The sequence below is a fragment of the Stylophora pistillata genome, chromosome 9 (assembly GCF_964205215.1).
Source record: "Stylophora pistillata chromosome 9, jaStyPist1.2, whole genome shotgun sequence".
Classification (NCBI taxonomy): domain Eukaryota; kingdom Metazoa; phylum Cnidaria; class Anthozoa; order Scleractinia; family Pocilloporidae; genus Stylophora; species Stylophora pistillata.
Window position 1 is genome coordinate 19385872 of NC_142527.1, and position 15609 is coordinate 19401480.

The 15609-nt window shown below is 40.6% G+C and overlaps 2 protein-coding genes across 4 annotated transcripts in view; one reads left to right on the forward strand and one right to left on the reverse strand.

The window, feature by feature from the left end:
- Positions 1 to 15609, forward strand: part of LOC111331323 (uncharacterized) — a 42199-nt gene that overhangs the window by 7250 nt on the left and 19340 nt on the right. For all 3 annotated transcript variants that reach the window (XM_088734187.1, XM_088734188.1, XM_088734189.1), the window contains exons 5-7: positions 3990 to 4066; positions 4618 to 5371; positions 11304 to 15551. In XM_088734187.1, the coding sequence (XP_088590313.1) occupies positions 3990 to 4066; positions 4618 to 5371; positions 11304 to 15551 (5079 nt within the window). The remainder of the gene's footprint in view (positions 1 to 3989; positions 4067 to 4617; positions 5372 to 11303; positions 15552 to 15609) is intronic.
- Positions 6421 to 10151, reverse strand: LOC111331322 (chymotrypsinogen B). Its single transcript, XM_022936413.2, has 4 exons — positions 9975 to 10151; positions 8016 to 8057; positions 7359 to 7775; positions 6421 to 6898 (listed from the first exon to the last, which is right to left on the reverse strand). Exons 1-4 carry the CDS (start codon positions 10069 to 10071, stop codon positions 6543 to 6545), a joined length of 912 nt encoding a protein of 303 aa, XP_022792148.2. The 5' UTR covers positions 10072 to 10151; the 3' UTR covers positions 6421 to 6542.

The following is a 15609-nucleotide window of genomic DNA, read 5'->3' on the forward strand; positions in this document are numbered from 1 at the left end:
GTGTGTATTTATAGGTAAGTGCTTGCTTTTATAAACCAGCGAGGTCTTTTTACGACTTTTGTATCTTGCCTCCGGTGTGTTAATTAGTTTTCAAGTGCCGTGTACATGTATTTTCATCGATACAAATGCATATTTTCCCTCAGGTAGTTCGTCTCTGACTGTGAGGTTATTAATTATGAATGCGTCATTGGAAAGCTATCGATTCCCATGGATCCACTATTGGTTAAAGAACTTTATTAAACACTTTATTTTTATCAACTTGACAATGTTAGTTGGCCATCTTCTTCGCTGGATCCCACTTTTACTTTTCCAACAAACTTACTTGCTGAGTTATGATTCGTATATCTCATTCGCGGTTATCGAATTGCACTGATTTGCGCACTTTGGGGCGGGCTATTTTGTACAGGAGCTTTTAGTCATTCGTCCTTGTGGGAAATTCATTATTGATGGTCTGTCGCTTTTGGGCTAACGGTTTCGCAAAGATGCAGCAAAATAATTAGTGTTCACGATATCTATCTCTGATTTTCAACGTAAACTTAATGGACCTGTCTATTTTGGGGATCATCTTTTTAGTGAAGCGGGCAATGTTTGAATTGTAGTTAATTAAATGTAGATTGTAAACAGTTTCTGGTGCACGGGGGCGGAATGCAGAGGAGATAGCTCGGGAAGTTGTATGGAATTAGGGGGAACATGAACATAGATCTCTACAACCTCCGCTCATTTGCTCACGGGTAACGGTTCATGAATGTTTCAAGTGCTTCTGTTTTGTTTTTTTAAAGTATATTCTTTCTTACTTCGTGAAATCCGTGACTCAGTCATCTCTATGAATTCAAATAAATTATACATGTACATGGCCGAAAGACCTTTTATGAAATTTTAAATTGTTGGAAGAAGTAGACATGAATTTTTTTAAAATATTACCATTATCTTTATCCTGGAGATAAGCTCAAAAAAGATAACTTCCCGACTCGACCAAAAATTTCCAAACAGCTGATATCTAAAGGAGCTACGAAGCGTAATTTGTTGTCAAAATTGTACGCCGTTTGAAAAGATCTTCAACATGAAAAATACTACAAAATTTCCATTTGTTGTTATGGGAAACACCAAAAAGGTAATCATAAACTAAAATGGAACAAGAATGAACCACAATGGAGCAAAAACTTAACGGATTTACAAAAGACAAACTTGAAATAATTAAGCTAAATCCCCCTACATGCATCAACAGTGGCGCAGCACAGTGCCTTCATGAAAGTTGCACATAACGGTGAGAAAGTAACGGAGAGATCACATGTATCGCAATTGGTGATCAGGATTGAATGCCAATCTTTATTGCCCGCTCGTAAACGGCGTTAGAGTATAATATTGATTCCTGCCTACTGATGCCCACTAATTTAGCGCCGAACATTTTATTTCTCCTTATTTCGAAAAGCAAGAAACGAAAAAAAAACTTTAAGGCAAGGCATTGGTCTAAATTTATGACTCAGGAACTTGACATTTGTAGGCGTATACCGTGTAAAATTTGTTTTCGTATTGTGAGCAAGTGTGCCTGATTGAGTATCAGCATTAGAGCGAGGAATACAATTAGACTGTGTGAAGAGTCTTACAATCAAATCTTAGGAAAGTACATCAAAAACGAAATAACCCAACCGCACGGCGGCTGTTGTACGTGGAGACGTGTAGGGCCCCCCCTGAAAATCTCCCTGTTTAGGTAAACAATAAAAGAGACTTACTGGTTCCCATCACGCACGACAATATATCCGTAATTGCATGGGTTTTGTTTAGTTAAATGTTACACCTACCACAAGATTAACTGATATTTGTTACTTCTATCTTCACTTGTAACTGCTTAAATCTTTTCAGCCAATTCAGTTGAATTATTTATAATACGCAGCCATTGTTATGGATTAAAAGCCGTTTAAATTAATTACTCTAAAATTTTGTTTCCTAAAATTCCTATTTTAAAATTTTTCCTAAAATGTTTCTATTCTAGTGTCATGGTTGTTCTAGGTTTGAATGCTTTTAAACCGCTATCGTGAATCAGCAATCATTTTGAGAGCTTTAAATCTTTAAAGAGAAGAAAAAAAAAAGGGAGCGTAAACCTCTTTATTTATAAAGGACGTGCGGCACGTGTATTATGCATTGGAGTCAAAACATCACCTAAGTTTTAAATAGATAAAAACAATTAAGCAGCATCAAGTTTTAACAAGCGGCATGCATCAAAGGAATTGACGGGAACAGTAAGGAGGAGACATCTCGAGCTCACTGTACTTGTGTTGTCGTCGTTACTCTCGATGGTCCGTCAGAAAATCGGCGATGAAACAAGGAATCTTGTTTTGTTTGTCCTTTACTTGTTTCTTGTTTTTTTTTTTTTTCTCTCGGACCCATGAATTGGTTTACAGCATACACTTATTGGTAGCAGCATTCCTTTCCACATTGCATGCTGACGTGAATGCGTCGCAGTCTTCTAAATTCAACAAGAGTGACCTAGAACATTGGTTGCGTAATGGTTCTTCCAACATGTGCCCTTTTACCCTTTTGCTCTTAACATCTAGATATTATTTTCTCCTCACTGTCTGGTACGCATTAGTCTATAATTTTAACTCTGACAATTTGGAGTTGGATAAATTCTAACCCTAATTTCTTTCTTCTCTCCACCCTCCAAGAAATTTCTAGAATTTTTGAGGACCTATTCCTTCTTTACTGGGAATCAAACGATTCAATTTTTTGATACCTCACGTTTACTTTCTGAATATTACACCCCTTGTTGATACTATAAGCTGTTTGGCTTAAGGGAAAACTCTTCAAAATAAACTAATGGCTAGCTCTTGATTCTGTCTGGGTTAGAATTACCAACATGCGTCCAAATGAAGAGAGTCGACGTTACTTGAGGGTTTTTCTAATGCATGATTTCCTTATCTTTAGTCTCGTATTTGATGTCTGACATGATTGCGATGAAGACATTCCTTCTAAATGTGCAAATCTGTGCTTGTAATGTTTAGTGATATTCTATTCAAGGAACTTGGAAATTGTGAACATGATTCGTTTTCAGCCAAAAGTTGCTTCAGGCGCCTGGTTCATTTGTCATGGCTTGTGTAGGTGGATGATTAAATTGATCCAGGGAAACCTTAAATTTTCTTCGTTGTAGAATGTAGCCTGGAGCGTTGTCTTGTTTTATTCATCAGCAAAGCTTGAGTTCCTGATTTAATTTCTTTACAATTAATTATTCTTGCTCAAATCACAAAAATTAGACATTCGCCGCAAAACTGGACTGACGGGAAGTCCTTTGAACTGCTATTTGAGTCTTTAATAATTGTCAACAACTAGAATTTGACGTAACTGAATCGTCGTAAAGGATTTTAAAATGCTCACGTTTCGAGTCTGTATTTCAACGGAGGGCTGAAGAAACCCATTTTTTCAAAATTTAATGAAGCAACTGTGTGGTTTTCCAGTTGATAATGAACTAAGTGTTTCACTTGCCCGCCAACGCACCTCAGATCTCATTTGGAATCTTATTGCTTTGCATATAGTTTTTTTTTAGTCCGCAGACCAACGTTTTACATGCTGCGACACGTGATCAGTCTAAATCATCGCCCTGAGTTGTGGCTAGCATATAACAGTTGATAATACCCAGTCTGCAGTTGAATTGTCTGCAATTGAATTGTCTGCAGTTCAATTGTCTGCAATGAAGAGCCACTCTTTGGAAACCAATATCTTCAAGTCAGGATGGAAGCGAGAATCGAAATACGTCAATAAAAACACATCAAAATTTACCAATAGGAGGGAACAGAGTTTCTGTTGATAACGACGTATTGGTACCCGACTTCATCGTTAAATGAGGCCAGCAATCTGGTGGTCGATACGTCGAAGTCTGAAAAAGATGTTTGCACTATTTTCTGTACTCGAGTATTGCGACTAGCACCTGGAAAGAAATCTTTCTCTTACGTTAGTTTCTTCTCATGTTCTTTTGTATCATTATATTCATTTTGCAGACCCATCTGATTGCCAAACGGACGGTGAGAAGACCGATGAAAATTTGATGGGAGAAGAAGGGCAAATACCAGCTAAGGTATACACTACTCATCAGACAGAGAGATTGGGCAGCTTTGCAAATTTCTTTGCGCAGCATTTGTTACCCATGTGATCTACAATGTCATAGAGGAAAAAAACCACAACCACAGTCAATTCATGTTCCTTAATTTGGCTTTGTTGCTTTTTCCTTGGCGATATGCGATCAAGGTAGTCCTGGTGTTGGTATGATCTTTCGATAGTGATATAAGGCGAAAAAGTTATGGTGAGACTGAGATATTGCTTAAAAACAGTGCGGAAAGTGAACATAACCTAAGGGCTAATTATGAAGGGTGGAACGAATGTGTAGTAGCCAAGTTCTTTTAAATGTTTTGCATCAAAATCTATGTCATAGCGTCACTGTGGGTTTTTAAGGGGCCTGTGATCTGCCTTCTTGCCAAAGGAAAGTTTCAAACTGATGAAGCAGATGTCCCCCTTGTGCCCTAGTTCCAAGAACAAGGTTGTTCAAGGCCCCTCAACTGGAAAATAAATTTTTACAACAAACAAGACCTAACATGTTGTCTTTTACCATAATATAACGTTATATTTCAGCGCATTGCCCGTGTCCTATTCTCGGGATGTATCTCGAATCAGTCGATAGAAGCCACGGAACTGTCTCTGGACGAGGTTAAGGTGAAAGAAAAGTCTTTGGTGCCACTGAAGAATAAGGATTCGACGTTACAAACAGCTCCAAGAATAGGGACAGATAGCTCACTCATAGAAGAGGAATTTGTTATGGAGTATTCTTGTCACGAGGAGTCAAAACGCAGTGATGTAACTCTTTCAGAACCATTGCTAGGGATATCTAAACATACATCGTCTGCTAAAAGGCCTCTTAGCCGAATTGATGCAGATGTTGCTGGTAAAACGACGTACATTTCTCCACCGTCTGCTAAAGCGAGCTTGATACATTCACCCCTTCCAAACAATTTTCTTTCACCCAAAAGTCAGAGTCCTTTTCAAGTCCTAGCCCAGTCCACTCCAAAGCAGTCTTTCAAAGACGATCAGCACAAAGTAAAAAACAGGCTAAGGATTAATGATAAGATCGTAACTACGTACCACGACACCAGCCTTCCACGTGATACAAACGTGCACAACTGCACGCTCAACCAATTGTGTGACATTAGCAATGTGGAAGTCCATGTTGCGTCAGGTGATAGCAGCTACGCAGATGAATTAGATTGTAAACTCGAGGTTACTGATGTTACTTTCGGTTCACCATCGAGATCGTTCGAACTGGCCATGGCTCGCGAGGCGGACAAGCTGTGTTCTGGGAAAGAGAAAGATTCACGCACCTCCGGACTAGGTATGACGAGTTTGATTGTCTTCAATAATATTAGAATAATGTCTACTTTTTCAGGTTTATCTCAGTTAGGCTATTACACGTATCTCTGAACAGCTTTCTGTCCAAAACCAACAGGTCTTTTCGATTGTCCCTCTGCCGTGATTTTTTTCAAGTTGACTTTCGGATAGTTCTCATTTGGAAATTGGATGCGTTCAGTCTGGTTCAAGGTTATTTCAATGACAAGGTTAAAAACAGCCGAGTAAAATTTGCTGAGATAAGTATTTGGCTGAAAATAAAAATGTGCCTGGTATTTTCTTATGCCTTTTTTTTAACTGATCGAGCAAAACTGGAAAGTTGAGATTCCTATAAGAACTGCAGCCTGAACTTCATATTTCTTTTTTCTGGAATTTGACACATCTTTTTTGTATGGCATTTGTTTTAAATTTTGGAACAGTGCCTGTCGACTGACTGGATAAGTTCGTTGCGTTCCAGATACAATTTCATTTTCCTCCCAGTCGCCCTCTCCAGCTCAAAAACGTCAGTCAACTTTAATCGTTTTAAAAGTTAGCCCAAACATGATTCATAGAGCTGAGTTTCAAGAGGGGAGACAAGAACGTGTTGCAATCAGCAGTAGAAAAGCTATAAATAAGAGGTTCAGGCCAACACGTACATTTAGGCCTGGGGTTAAGGACCCATTGCCGTTGGAGCCTATGCCGGTACTTAAGGCTATCACTAGTACAACTTGTTCGACTCGGCGGGAGGCTAACTCGGACCAGGTAACTACCTCCCTCTACCCTCCCTAGCTTTTTCGTGAACTTTCCGATAGATTTGCTGTTAGCGGAAAGAGGCACAGTGAAGGTGAAGTATCTTCCCACAGAATAAATATAATGACCCGGTCAGGGCTCGAACCCGGACCGTTGTATCTGAAGTACAGCCCTAACTATTGGGTCACTGCGTCTCTGCTTAAGCGCTATATTCGTCAATGAAAGATTACTTGTGAACCTTTCCCTTTGTTCACTGTGAATTGTCTGATTCATATTTCGGCTGAAAAAGGTAAAGGATGTCCTTAGTCGGCTGATCCATCGCTTTAATCCTTTCAATCTTATTATTCGAATATCAAGCTATTCTTTAAATATGCATCAGTTTTAACTTAACAAATATATCAGCGGTGTTTTCGGTCGACGTAGCCAATTTACTCGCTTAATTGGTCCTCGATCCACTTCCTAAATACGCTCACTCGAGCAAATACGGTAAAGTGAGCTTTTGAAGAACAGGTGGTGTCCCCCCAGCTCACAATACCTTGCTGCACCCACTGCCCAGCGGAGTTTTGGCAGACAAAGGGCCCTCCGCTGTCACCGAAGCAACCACTGATCTTTGTCTTGCCTGCATCTCCTGCACAAATCATGGCGGAGGTTACGGCACTCTCCCCTGGTTTGCTAGCAGTTGAATCTGTATGCTTGGCTTGGCAGTCGCGGTTGGACACTACGGGCATGGGGGCTTGTTGGAGTTTGATAGCGGCAGAGTCTGGATGAGTCATCTGTCCCCAGCCTATAATGGGGGAAACCGTAGCATTACAACATCTGCCTTGTCAAAAGCTATGATCTAACAATTTTACCTTTCGCAGATATTTTTGCTGGTCTTTTGCTGGTCTTTGCTAGTTTAAATTAGTGGAGTCATTGAAAACCTGAGTCACAACCGTTTCCTCGATGGAAATTGTTTGACACAGAAATTTGCAGTGTATCAAATATCGTTGACAAAGATTCTACTGCAAGTGGTACAGAAAGCTCGGCTTAGTTCCTCTTTTTTCATTGGAAGAGATCGTGGTTGGACCCAGAAATGTCGCGGGATTGCAAACGCTGAAGGTTTCCCATAATTCATTACTGTCAAATCAAACTTTGCTAGGGAGCGGACTAAGAATTAATCTTTTCATAAAATTATGGTAATTTAGAAAGTTGTGGTTAGGGATGCTGTCAGTTGATATTCACGAACAATTTTAATCTATGTTTACCTGAGATGTAACATTTTGTTCCTACTGGCACCAATTCGGCCTCATCAGGTAAACACACCGTGTTCACAAAGGAAGTCTTTTTAGCTGATCGTGTCAACTGCAGCAAGGCTATATCGTTGTTAATGACAACTGGCCAATTGTATTTGGGATGAACCACTACTTTTTTCACGCGGAACTCCTGCTCGCTACCTTCTGGCTTCTCTCTGTGTAGGTCACCGAGCGTCACACTGTACAAACTAGGATCTTTTTTAAAGATGCAATGCGCAGCAGTCATAACCCACGATGGTGTGATGAGCGAGCCGCCACAAGTGAAGGTGCCTTCGGTTAGAATCTTTGCTTGCCAGGGCCATTCGCCTAACGAAGCGTCCGTGCCAGCAACCACCCGGCTTCCTCCTACCGTGGACTTACCACACGTCGCTGTCACACGCATATCACGTTTACAGAGAAAGAGAAGATGTCAAGAATTGTTTGAATATCGATGAGGCATCGGGAAAGTGTCTTGTGTTCTCAATAATTAATCTGCTAGCAAATGAAATTTCGATTTTGCAAAATTGCAATTTTACAAAGTTTTACCGGCCATTTGCAAGATTTGAAGAAAAAAAAAAGATTTAACAACAAATTTGACGTATTTATTATCGACGTAGTTGGAGTACTTACGTAAATTGATAAAATCCTCTTCACCCTTCTTTGGTTTATCATCTTTGAGTTAAAAGAAAAAATTGGATAAGGAAATTGAAAATTTCGGATGTAAATATTTAAAATTGCCATGAAAGTTAATCCATAAGTTCTATTAGTGGTCTTCTGTGGAGCCTCTCGTTACCAAGGCTAGGCTTAGTTTGGTTACCTTAAGCTTGATACTGAATGTCTAGTATCAGACAGAAAAGTTTTACGTTGGCACCCTTCCAAGTTCTTGGAAAGTCAGGGGAAAGCGGGGAAGAAGAAGGGTAAGAAGAGTTCCACCACCCCGTGCCATTCGCGGCAGAGTGGAAAAAAAGCAAACTAGCGGGGGAAAAGAAAGTTATTTTCCGGTTCAGGTGATTCCGGTCGTTCTTAAGTGCATCTCTTGTCGTTAGCCAGTAGACCTCGAGCGCTCACCTCCCGACCGTTAAACATCGGATATTTACTTTTAGTACTTCACTTCATATACGTTTTTTGTCGAATTAAGTTGAAGCTCAAGTTTTCTTTTAGACCTGTACCGCGTGCTGTTTTCTCATGTTTTCTTTTTTTTTTTCTCTCAAATGTAACGTCATCATTTGTGAACATTGTTCCTCGCGCAGTGTTCAAGTTAATTATGTGCCGCGGGATACGTATTAAAACTTTGATGCTCACGAAAGTACGAGCATTGTAAACAATAATAATTATTAGAATTACCCCTCTGTAAGACAGAGTTTTGTGTCGTTTCATTTGAAAAAGTGCAGCTTTAAGGTTATTAGTTTTCCGTGAATATGGACTTAAAACTGTTTAGTGTTGCCGGCAGAGTTCCATAATTAGATTGTATTTAAGATGAAGTATGCGACAAACAGTCAAATGATTACCTTTTGTTGACATGGGTTTGATATGAAAATGCTTCAATGTCACAATTACGCTTTGAAAATGTGATGTATCCACGCTTTTGCATAAAATTGTAGTCAAGTATATTTATGTTCAAAAAACTGATGGTATCACAAGAGGCCTTTTCGAAGCAGCTGAAGCTTTTATTAAACTCTTCAGGCTTAAAAGTTGAGCATTTCTTCCCTTTTATTTCGGCGCATATAGTTTTGAAAGTGGAAACGAGGCAAATCAACAGGTGCATAGGGCACCACTTTGCACAGCACGCCCTCGAGCGCCACAGACGTTGTCTATTACTATTAGTCACTCGAAAAACCAAGCATTTGAAATGCAAATTTCCACTGAATTCGAAATCGAATCTATATGCCGACGAATTGAAAGCGTTTTATTGGTTGGTTTTAACACATTGAAAAGGAAAGTAATTTTTATCACCACCGAGAGCTTTCTTTAAACCTTCCCTCTATGTTTTTACTGGTAATAGAAAATTCATCCACCAAGCAGACGGTTTTGCATTTAAAAGAGGTGTATTAGTGTCCGTATCTATTAAACTATGATGATTTTTTGTTAAATGGATTGTTTAACGTCCATGGCGTGATGAATATTCTTCACGCGGAAGGCAATTTATTTTAATTGTCAAAAGAGGAGAAACCTACATGTAAACAGCCACTGTCTTTTAAGAAATTTCTCTCATTTAAGAAGTAGCCTCATGCTAGTCGAATTTACTCAAAATACTGACCATAACTTTTGCTAACATTGCCATTTATGATCCAAATGTTCTCAGGAAAATTGGCAGAAAGATATAAAATGGCGAGCAAAAGGTGCTGAGACTTGGTTAACTAACTGCGTGGGAACTCTTCGCGAACCGGAATGGTTTGAGTGATCCTCGTTTTAACAGATATGACTTCAGAAATACACGGACCACTAGGTCTCTCATTGCTGTGTAGTCTCCGCAGTGATAATGTGAACTTTTTAGGTCGATGTTTTTTTCAGCGTTATCTATGAACCGCCATGTCTTGAATGCGGTTTTGCTAAGCAACAGCTAAAAATTTTTAGATAAACCGCCCTTACCTTCGCTTGGTAAAAGCCTTAAACGTCGGGATTCAGCACAAAATGTTGAAGACAGCGCTACAGCAAGTAACAAGCATACGGACGCTAAATGGGTCATAACGAAGGTAATAAATGCGCCGATCAGTCGAAGAAACTCTCCCTTTGTGTGGTTTACACCTCAGCGATAGAGAACATCTGGTTCCGCTTGCATGCTTTATGATCAGATTTAGTTTATGTGTAATTAATGTAAATATCCACTGCATGGCGCCAGTAGACATAAAGGAGTTTTCTCTAAGAGCGTCTTTATGTCTTATTGGATGACCTATAGCAGAGAGGTTTAAACCAAAACATTGAGATATTCTAAATGTGAATAAAATTTTGAAAACAATGAAATCAGCTCTGGTTTTTTTTTATGATATTTTCATCGCTTGTCGTACGTATTCTCTGTTTTATTATAATCTGTTTTGGGAGCCCTGTTCTCGATGCACTTTTTTTTTTTTTTTAGATAAAATTGACTTAGATTAATATTTGTCTTTAGGTCACTCGGTTATTCATTAGTAATGTTAACCGAAGCTCAGATGATGTTATCAGGTCAGAAGAGGTGTTGGTCATTTGTAGTGTGTCTTGACAAGCTCTCTGGAAGCTCGGCATTGACTTTTCACCCCCATCTCTCTTAGCCATCTTCCTTCTTTTGTAGGTTCTTTGTCTTTGCGGTTTGTCTATGCCGACTATCTGTTACTTAATAATCTGTAATTTTCAATGATTCAGCTATCACTAAAAACTATTTTAACAAAATTCCCTTGGACTTATGATAATTTCTTGGGCTGCGTCAGGCCCTAACGTCCTATTCTATCGCTTCTTTGCGTTCTTATATCTCACAATACGATCGTGAGGCGTTATGGACTTCACTTTCACGCATGGTTAATCTTAAAAACACCGATTCCACGATTTTTATACCTAGGCACAGAACTTGAAGTGTTACTCCCACCATCAAGAAGAGAAAGCCCTTTTAATGCTTGGATTTGACGTAAGAGACCCAAACGAGGGTGCCAATTCTCGGCTCCAAGTATATCAACGAGAGCACTTTCTTCTGTTTTATTAGCCGGAGATGTTTACGGTTTTCTTCTGGCTCATATTGAATTATAGTTACGCTCTCCCCGCCTTCCTTCAGTAACTTCAACGCCCCAGCCACCGCCCTACTGTCGGGGTCAGTCTAGACTACGTAAGAACATAATTAAAGGGAGAAATTGATAACGTTTTAACCTATGATTCCAAAAAATTGCTTGCCATTACTTTACGAGTTTAACAGAATCAAAAAGTTCATTTCACAGTGGCTTGTTCTTTTTATAGGTTCATCATTGTCCGTAAGTTTAAACGCTCAGTCACAGAACATTGACGATGAATTGATTAAGAGCACCGTCTCCCAGCCAACCGATTGCATTCAAGAGACTGCTCAAATCCCAAGAAATGGAACCACATTGCAAACCCTGGTAGGAAAGAATGATATCATCATATCTAGTGCGCCGGCCGGTGAGTCATTGCATGGTCGTAGTAACTACTTAAGAAAAAGGTCTTTCGGCAAAGTCTCCGGAATTCGACGCTCAGCTCGAACCAAACGATTCTCTTATCCCTCCGCGAGTGAAGTTGGTGAACACCACATTGGAAAGAGTATCAAAAGAACTTTTACAAATGATGATGTTTCATTAACTGCGAAAAAGGAAAACCCTAGCATTAGAGAAGGAAAAGGCTCAGTGAACTGTGAGAGGTACGATGATAGCGCTCTTTGTGCTACCCTCAACAGCAGGGATAATGATATTGAAATGCCACTTTCAAAAAGACTTAAGTTTGAGGGATTGAGTGCGTCTTGCAAAAGTGAGAACAATTTGAACCCATCTTCCATAGTGAATAGCAAGGAAAAAGACGTTTTTCTTTATGATATGGATGCTCTCACTCAATTTCCGATGGAATACATTTGTTCTTCTCCACCGGGAGCATCGAGACCACGCCAAGAAAAGAAGGAGGACGTGACAGAAAGCGTTAAGCCAGGCGAGCTTCTTTTTTTTGATGGCAGCAAGGAGCCATCATCGAGGTGTACAGAGGAGGAAGAATTACAGCCCGTTTATGGGAACACAAGGGAGATTTCGGATGTATCACATAGTAGAGCGGTAGCCTCGCTTGATGATGGCAAATATCCATCGTTAGCAGACGAAATAGTCGGGGATGATGACCAAGTCTGGGAAAATAACTTAATCGAGGCAGGGAAACTTACAATAACCGCTTTGCACGATCCTCAGAGCAGAGGGTTAGAGCCCACGCAAGCCGACAATTGTCAATATTTCGAAAGATTTTCTCCCAAGAAAACAGGAGTTTACGTTTCGAGCGAAGATAATAACATTAAGTCGTTCGTGACGGACGGAACAGGCTTTACAGGCTTCAAAACAGCAAGTGGAAAACACGTGTCTGTAACTCTTGAAGCTATGGGGAAAGCGAAAGCTGCCATTAAGAAGATTGAGGATTCGTTGGGTTTGTGTGAGGGTGAAAGTAAGCAAGTACTACGACATCTACAGCCTGAGGTTAGTACGTCATGTAATGCAACACAAAATAACGGCCTCGCCCCTAACTTAAATGATGTAAGCTTGAAAAAGAGAGTTGGTGAGACAAGCGATGAAAACCTTACTGGTTTCGAGAGAGTACAATCGTCTGTGCTGCCTGGATTTTGTGCGTTTTCGACAGCTAGCGGCAACCAAATTCACATATCTCAATCTGCAATGCGGAGCGCAAGGAAAACCCTAAGTGAAGTAGACATCGACATGAAAGCTAGCAGAATTGTCCATGACAAGGGAGTTGAAAAAGCAAAAGAGGATCCACGTTTCTCTATGGAAAGAGGTAAAAGGGATCCAGTGAACGGGCTCGCCTCCGCTGATAACATAAATGACAATTTGGGTAAAAAGGGGGAAATTCCTCTTTTAAAGGATGCAATCAGTGATGAGCCTTGTCTACAAGAAAAGACTTGCTCTGAAACTAGCAGGATAGCCGCGTTCTCTAGTGTTGTGGCTAAGGAACCTGCCAGTGGGAATGATGATCCCGATTCTGCTCTAGCTGCATACATACTAATTGAAGGAAAGCAGCGTGAAAGTGCACCTCTGGAGGACCACTTGAAAAAGAAATCTTCTACAGCACGAGCTGGGGAAACAGAAAATAAGGACATAACTTTGCAGAGTCCCACGCATGTCGTGGGTGGTTCTTTAAATAACAATGGTGAAAATGTTCATGATTCGTTACTCGAAGACTTGTTGAATGACTTCAAGTGCAAAAGGCGAGACTCCTTGATCGCTATCAGCGAGGAGAGTGATAAAGTGGAGGAACCTGATATTAACACGACAAGTGCAGTCAACAGCTCTTGGGAACTGAGACATAAACTTTGTAATGATGAGTACTCTTCAGAGTGCAATGGAAATGTTTTAACAGAAATTCTCCCAGATGATGCGGGAAAAAACACCGCGTGGCGCACTTCGATTAAAGTTGCAAGCATTTCTACATCGGAAGAAACCACTGCACTCAGTACTACGATGCAAAGCGGGGAAAAAATTGTCCCTCCAATTTCCTTTTCTGGTTTCCAAACTGCCAGTGGTCAGCAAGTAAAACTGTCTGCGGAGTCCATGGAAAAAGGTGCGGCCATAATGCAGGAGATTGATAATTCCATTCAGCATAACAAGGACACCACTGCATCTCCAACTACCTTTCCTGGTTTCCAAACTGCCAGTGGCAAGCTTGTGAAACTATCCGCAGAGTCAATGGAGAAAGGAGCGGCTATAATGCAGAATATTGATAATTCCCTTCAGCGCAACAGGGACACCACTCAAACTTCAAGTACCTTCTCTGGTTTCCAAACTGCCAGTGGCCAGAATTTCGAACTCTCTAAGAGGTCCTTGGAAAAAGGTGCGGCCATAATGCAGGAAATTGACAACACCATTCAGCTTAACAGAGACGCCACTACACCTTCCAAAGCCTTTTCTGGTTTCCAAACTGCTAGTGGCAAGCTTGTGAAACTATCTGCAAAGTCAATGGAGAGAGGAGCGGCTATAATGCAAAATATTGATAATTCCCTTCAGTGCAACAGGGACATCACTCAAACTTCTAGTACCTTTTCTGGTTTCCAAACTGCCAGTGGCCAGAAAGTGAAACTCTCTAAGCGGTCCACGGAAAAAGGTACGGCCATAATGCAGGAAATTGACAATTCCATTCAGCATAATAGAGACACCACTGCAACTCCAAAATTCTTTTCTGGATTCCAAACTGCTTATGGGCAGCTCGTGAAACTATCCACGGGGTCAATGGAGAAAGGAACGGCTATAATGCTGAAAATTGATAATTCTCTACAACAAAAGAGGGAGACTGCTGCACCGCCAAATGCCTTTTCTGGTTTTCAAACTGCTAATGGCCAACAAGTGACACTATCCGAGGAGTCAATGAAAAAAGGCGCGGCCATAATGCAAAAGATTGACAATTCTATTCAGCAATGCAAGGAGATCTCAGCGCCCTCAACTGGCTTTTCAGGTTTTCAAACTGCCAGTGGCCAGAAAGTAAAAATATCCGCGGAGTCAATGGAGAAAGGAACGGCTATAATGCAAAAGATTGACAATTTCCTTCAGCAAAGCAGGGAGACCAATGTACCACCAAATGCCTTTTCTGGTTTCCAAACCGCTAGTGGCCAGAAATTTAAGCTATCTGAGGGGTCAGTGGAGAAAGGTGCGACCACAGTGCAGCAGAATCACGATTCTCTGCAGCAAAACAAGGACATTTCTGCACCTTCAACTGGCTTTTCTGGTTTCCAAACTGCCAGTGGTCAGAAAGTAAAACTGTCTGCGGAGTCAATGAAGAAAGGAACGGCTATAATGCAAGAAATTGATAATTTCCTTCACCGAAACAAGGTGAGTACTTTATCTGAAACGGCAAGCGGCCAGAAAGTGAACTTTGAAAAACAATCTATAGAGAGAGGAATGGCTATCATGCGACAGATTGACAAATCCATTGAGCAAAATAAGGGCAGTAGTTCCTTGGAAAATGGGGCTGCATACCTGCAGAATGCTGACCAATCTTTTCAGAAAAACGTAGACGGCAATGAGCCCACAAATTGTTCTTCTGAAAACGGTGCAAACGTAACCAGTGCATTTTTTTCTGGTTTTCAAACTGCAAATGGTAAAACGATACAGATCTCGGAATCAGCACTCGAGAAGGCAAAAGACACTATGGCTAGCATTGAGAATGATATACAAAAGTCCAGGTCAGGAACAGAACGAATTTTAGACGATTCTTTATTTAAAAGAATGAATGGATGGAAACCTGTTGATCAGGATACAGATACTTTAATCAACGACTGTCACGTTGTAACTGCGGTGGTTCCTGGAAGGTCCATGCCTTTACATGACGGACGCTGCTCAGTTGAACACGATGATGCGGTGTCCCGTGAGATTCTCGAAAGTTCTGAAGCCCTCTTGGCATATGAATCTTCTTTGGATGTCTCAGAATACGATAAGGCTTCTGTTGCATGGGATTCATTAAGCAAAAGTGCAGTTTCAATGACAGGAAGTGCTAAAGGTAAAAGAATGTGTGCCTTATCTGATTAAATAACCGACCTCACTGTAATCATTTCCTA

Excerpts from the sequence above, each read along its gene's own strand:
- LOC111331322 (XM_022936413.2), bottom strand. The coding sequence starts at position 10,071 with ATGACCCATTTAGCGTCCGTATGCTTGTTACTTGCTGTAGCGCTGTCT. Across the intron at positions 8,058-9,974 it reads AAGGCTTTTACCAAGCGAAG|ATGATAAACCAAAGAAGGGT; the intron begins GTAAGGGCGGTT and ends TTTAACTCAAAG. Across the intron at positions 7,776-8,015 it reads AGAGGATTTTATCAATTTAC|CGACGTGTGGTAAGTCCACG; the intron begins GTAAGTACTCCA and ends TGCGTGTGACAG.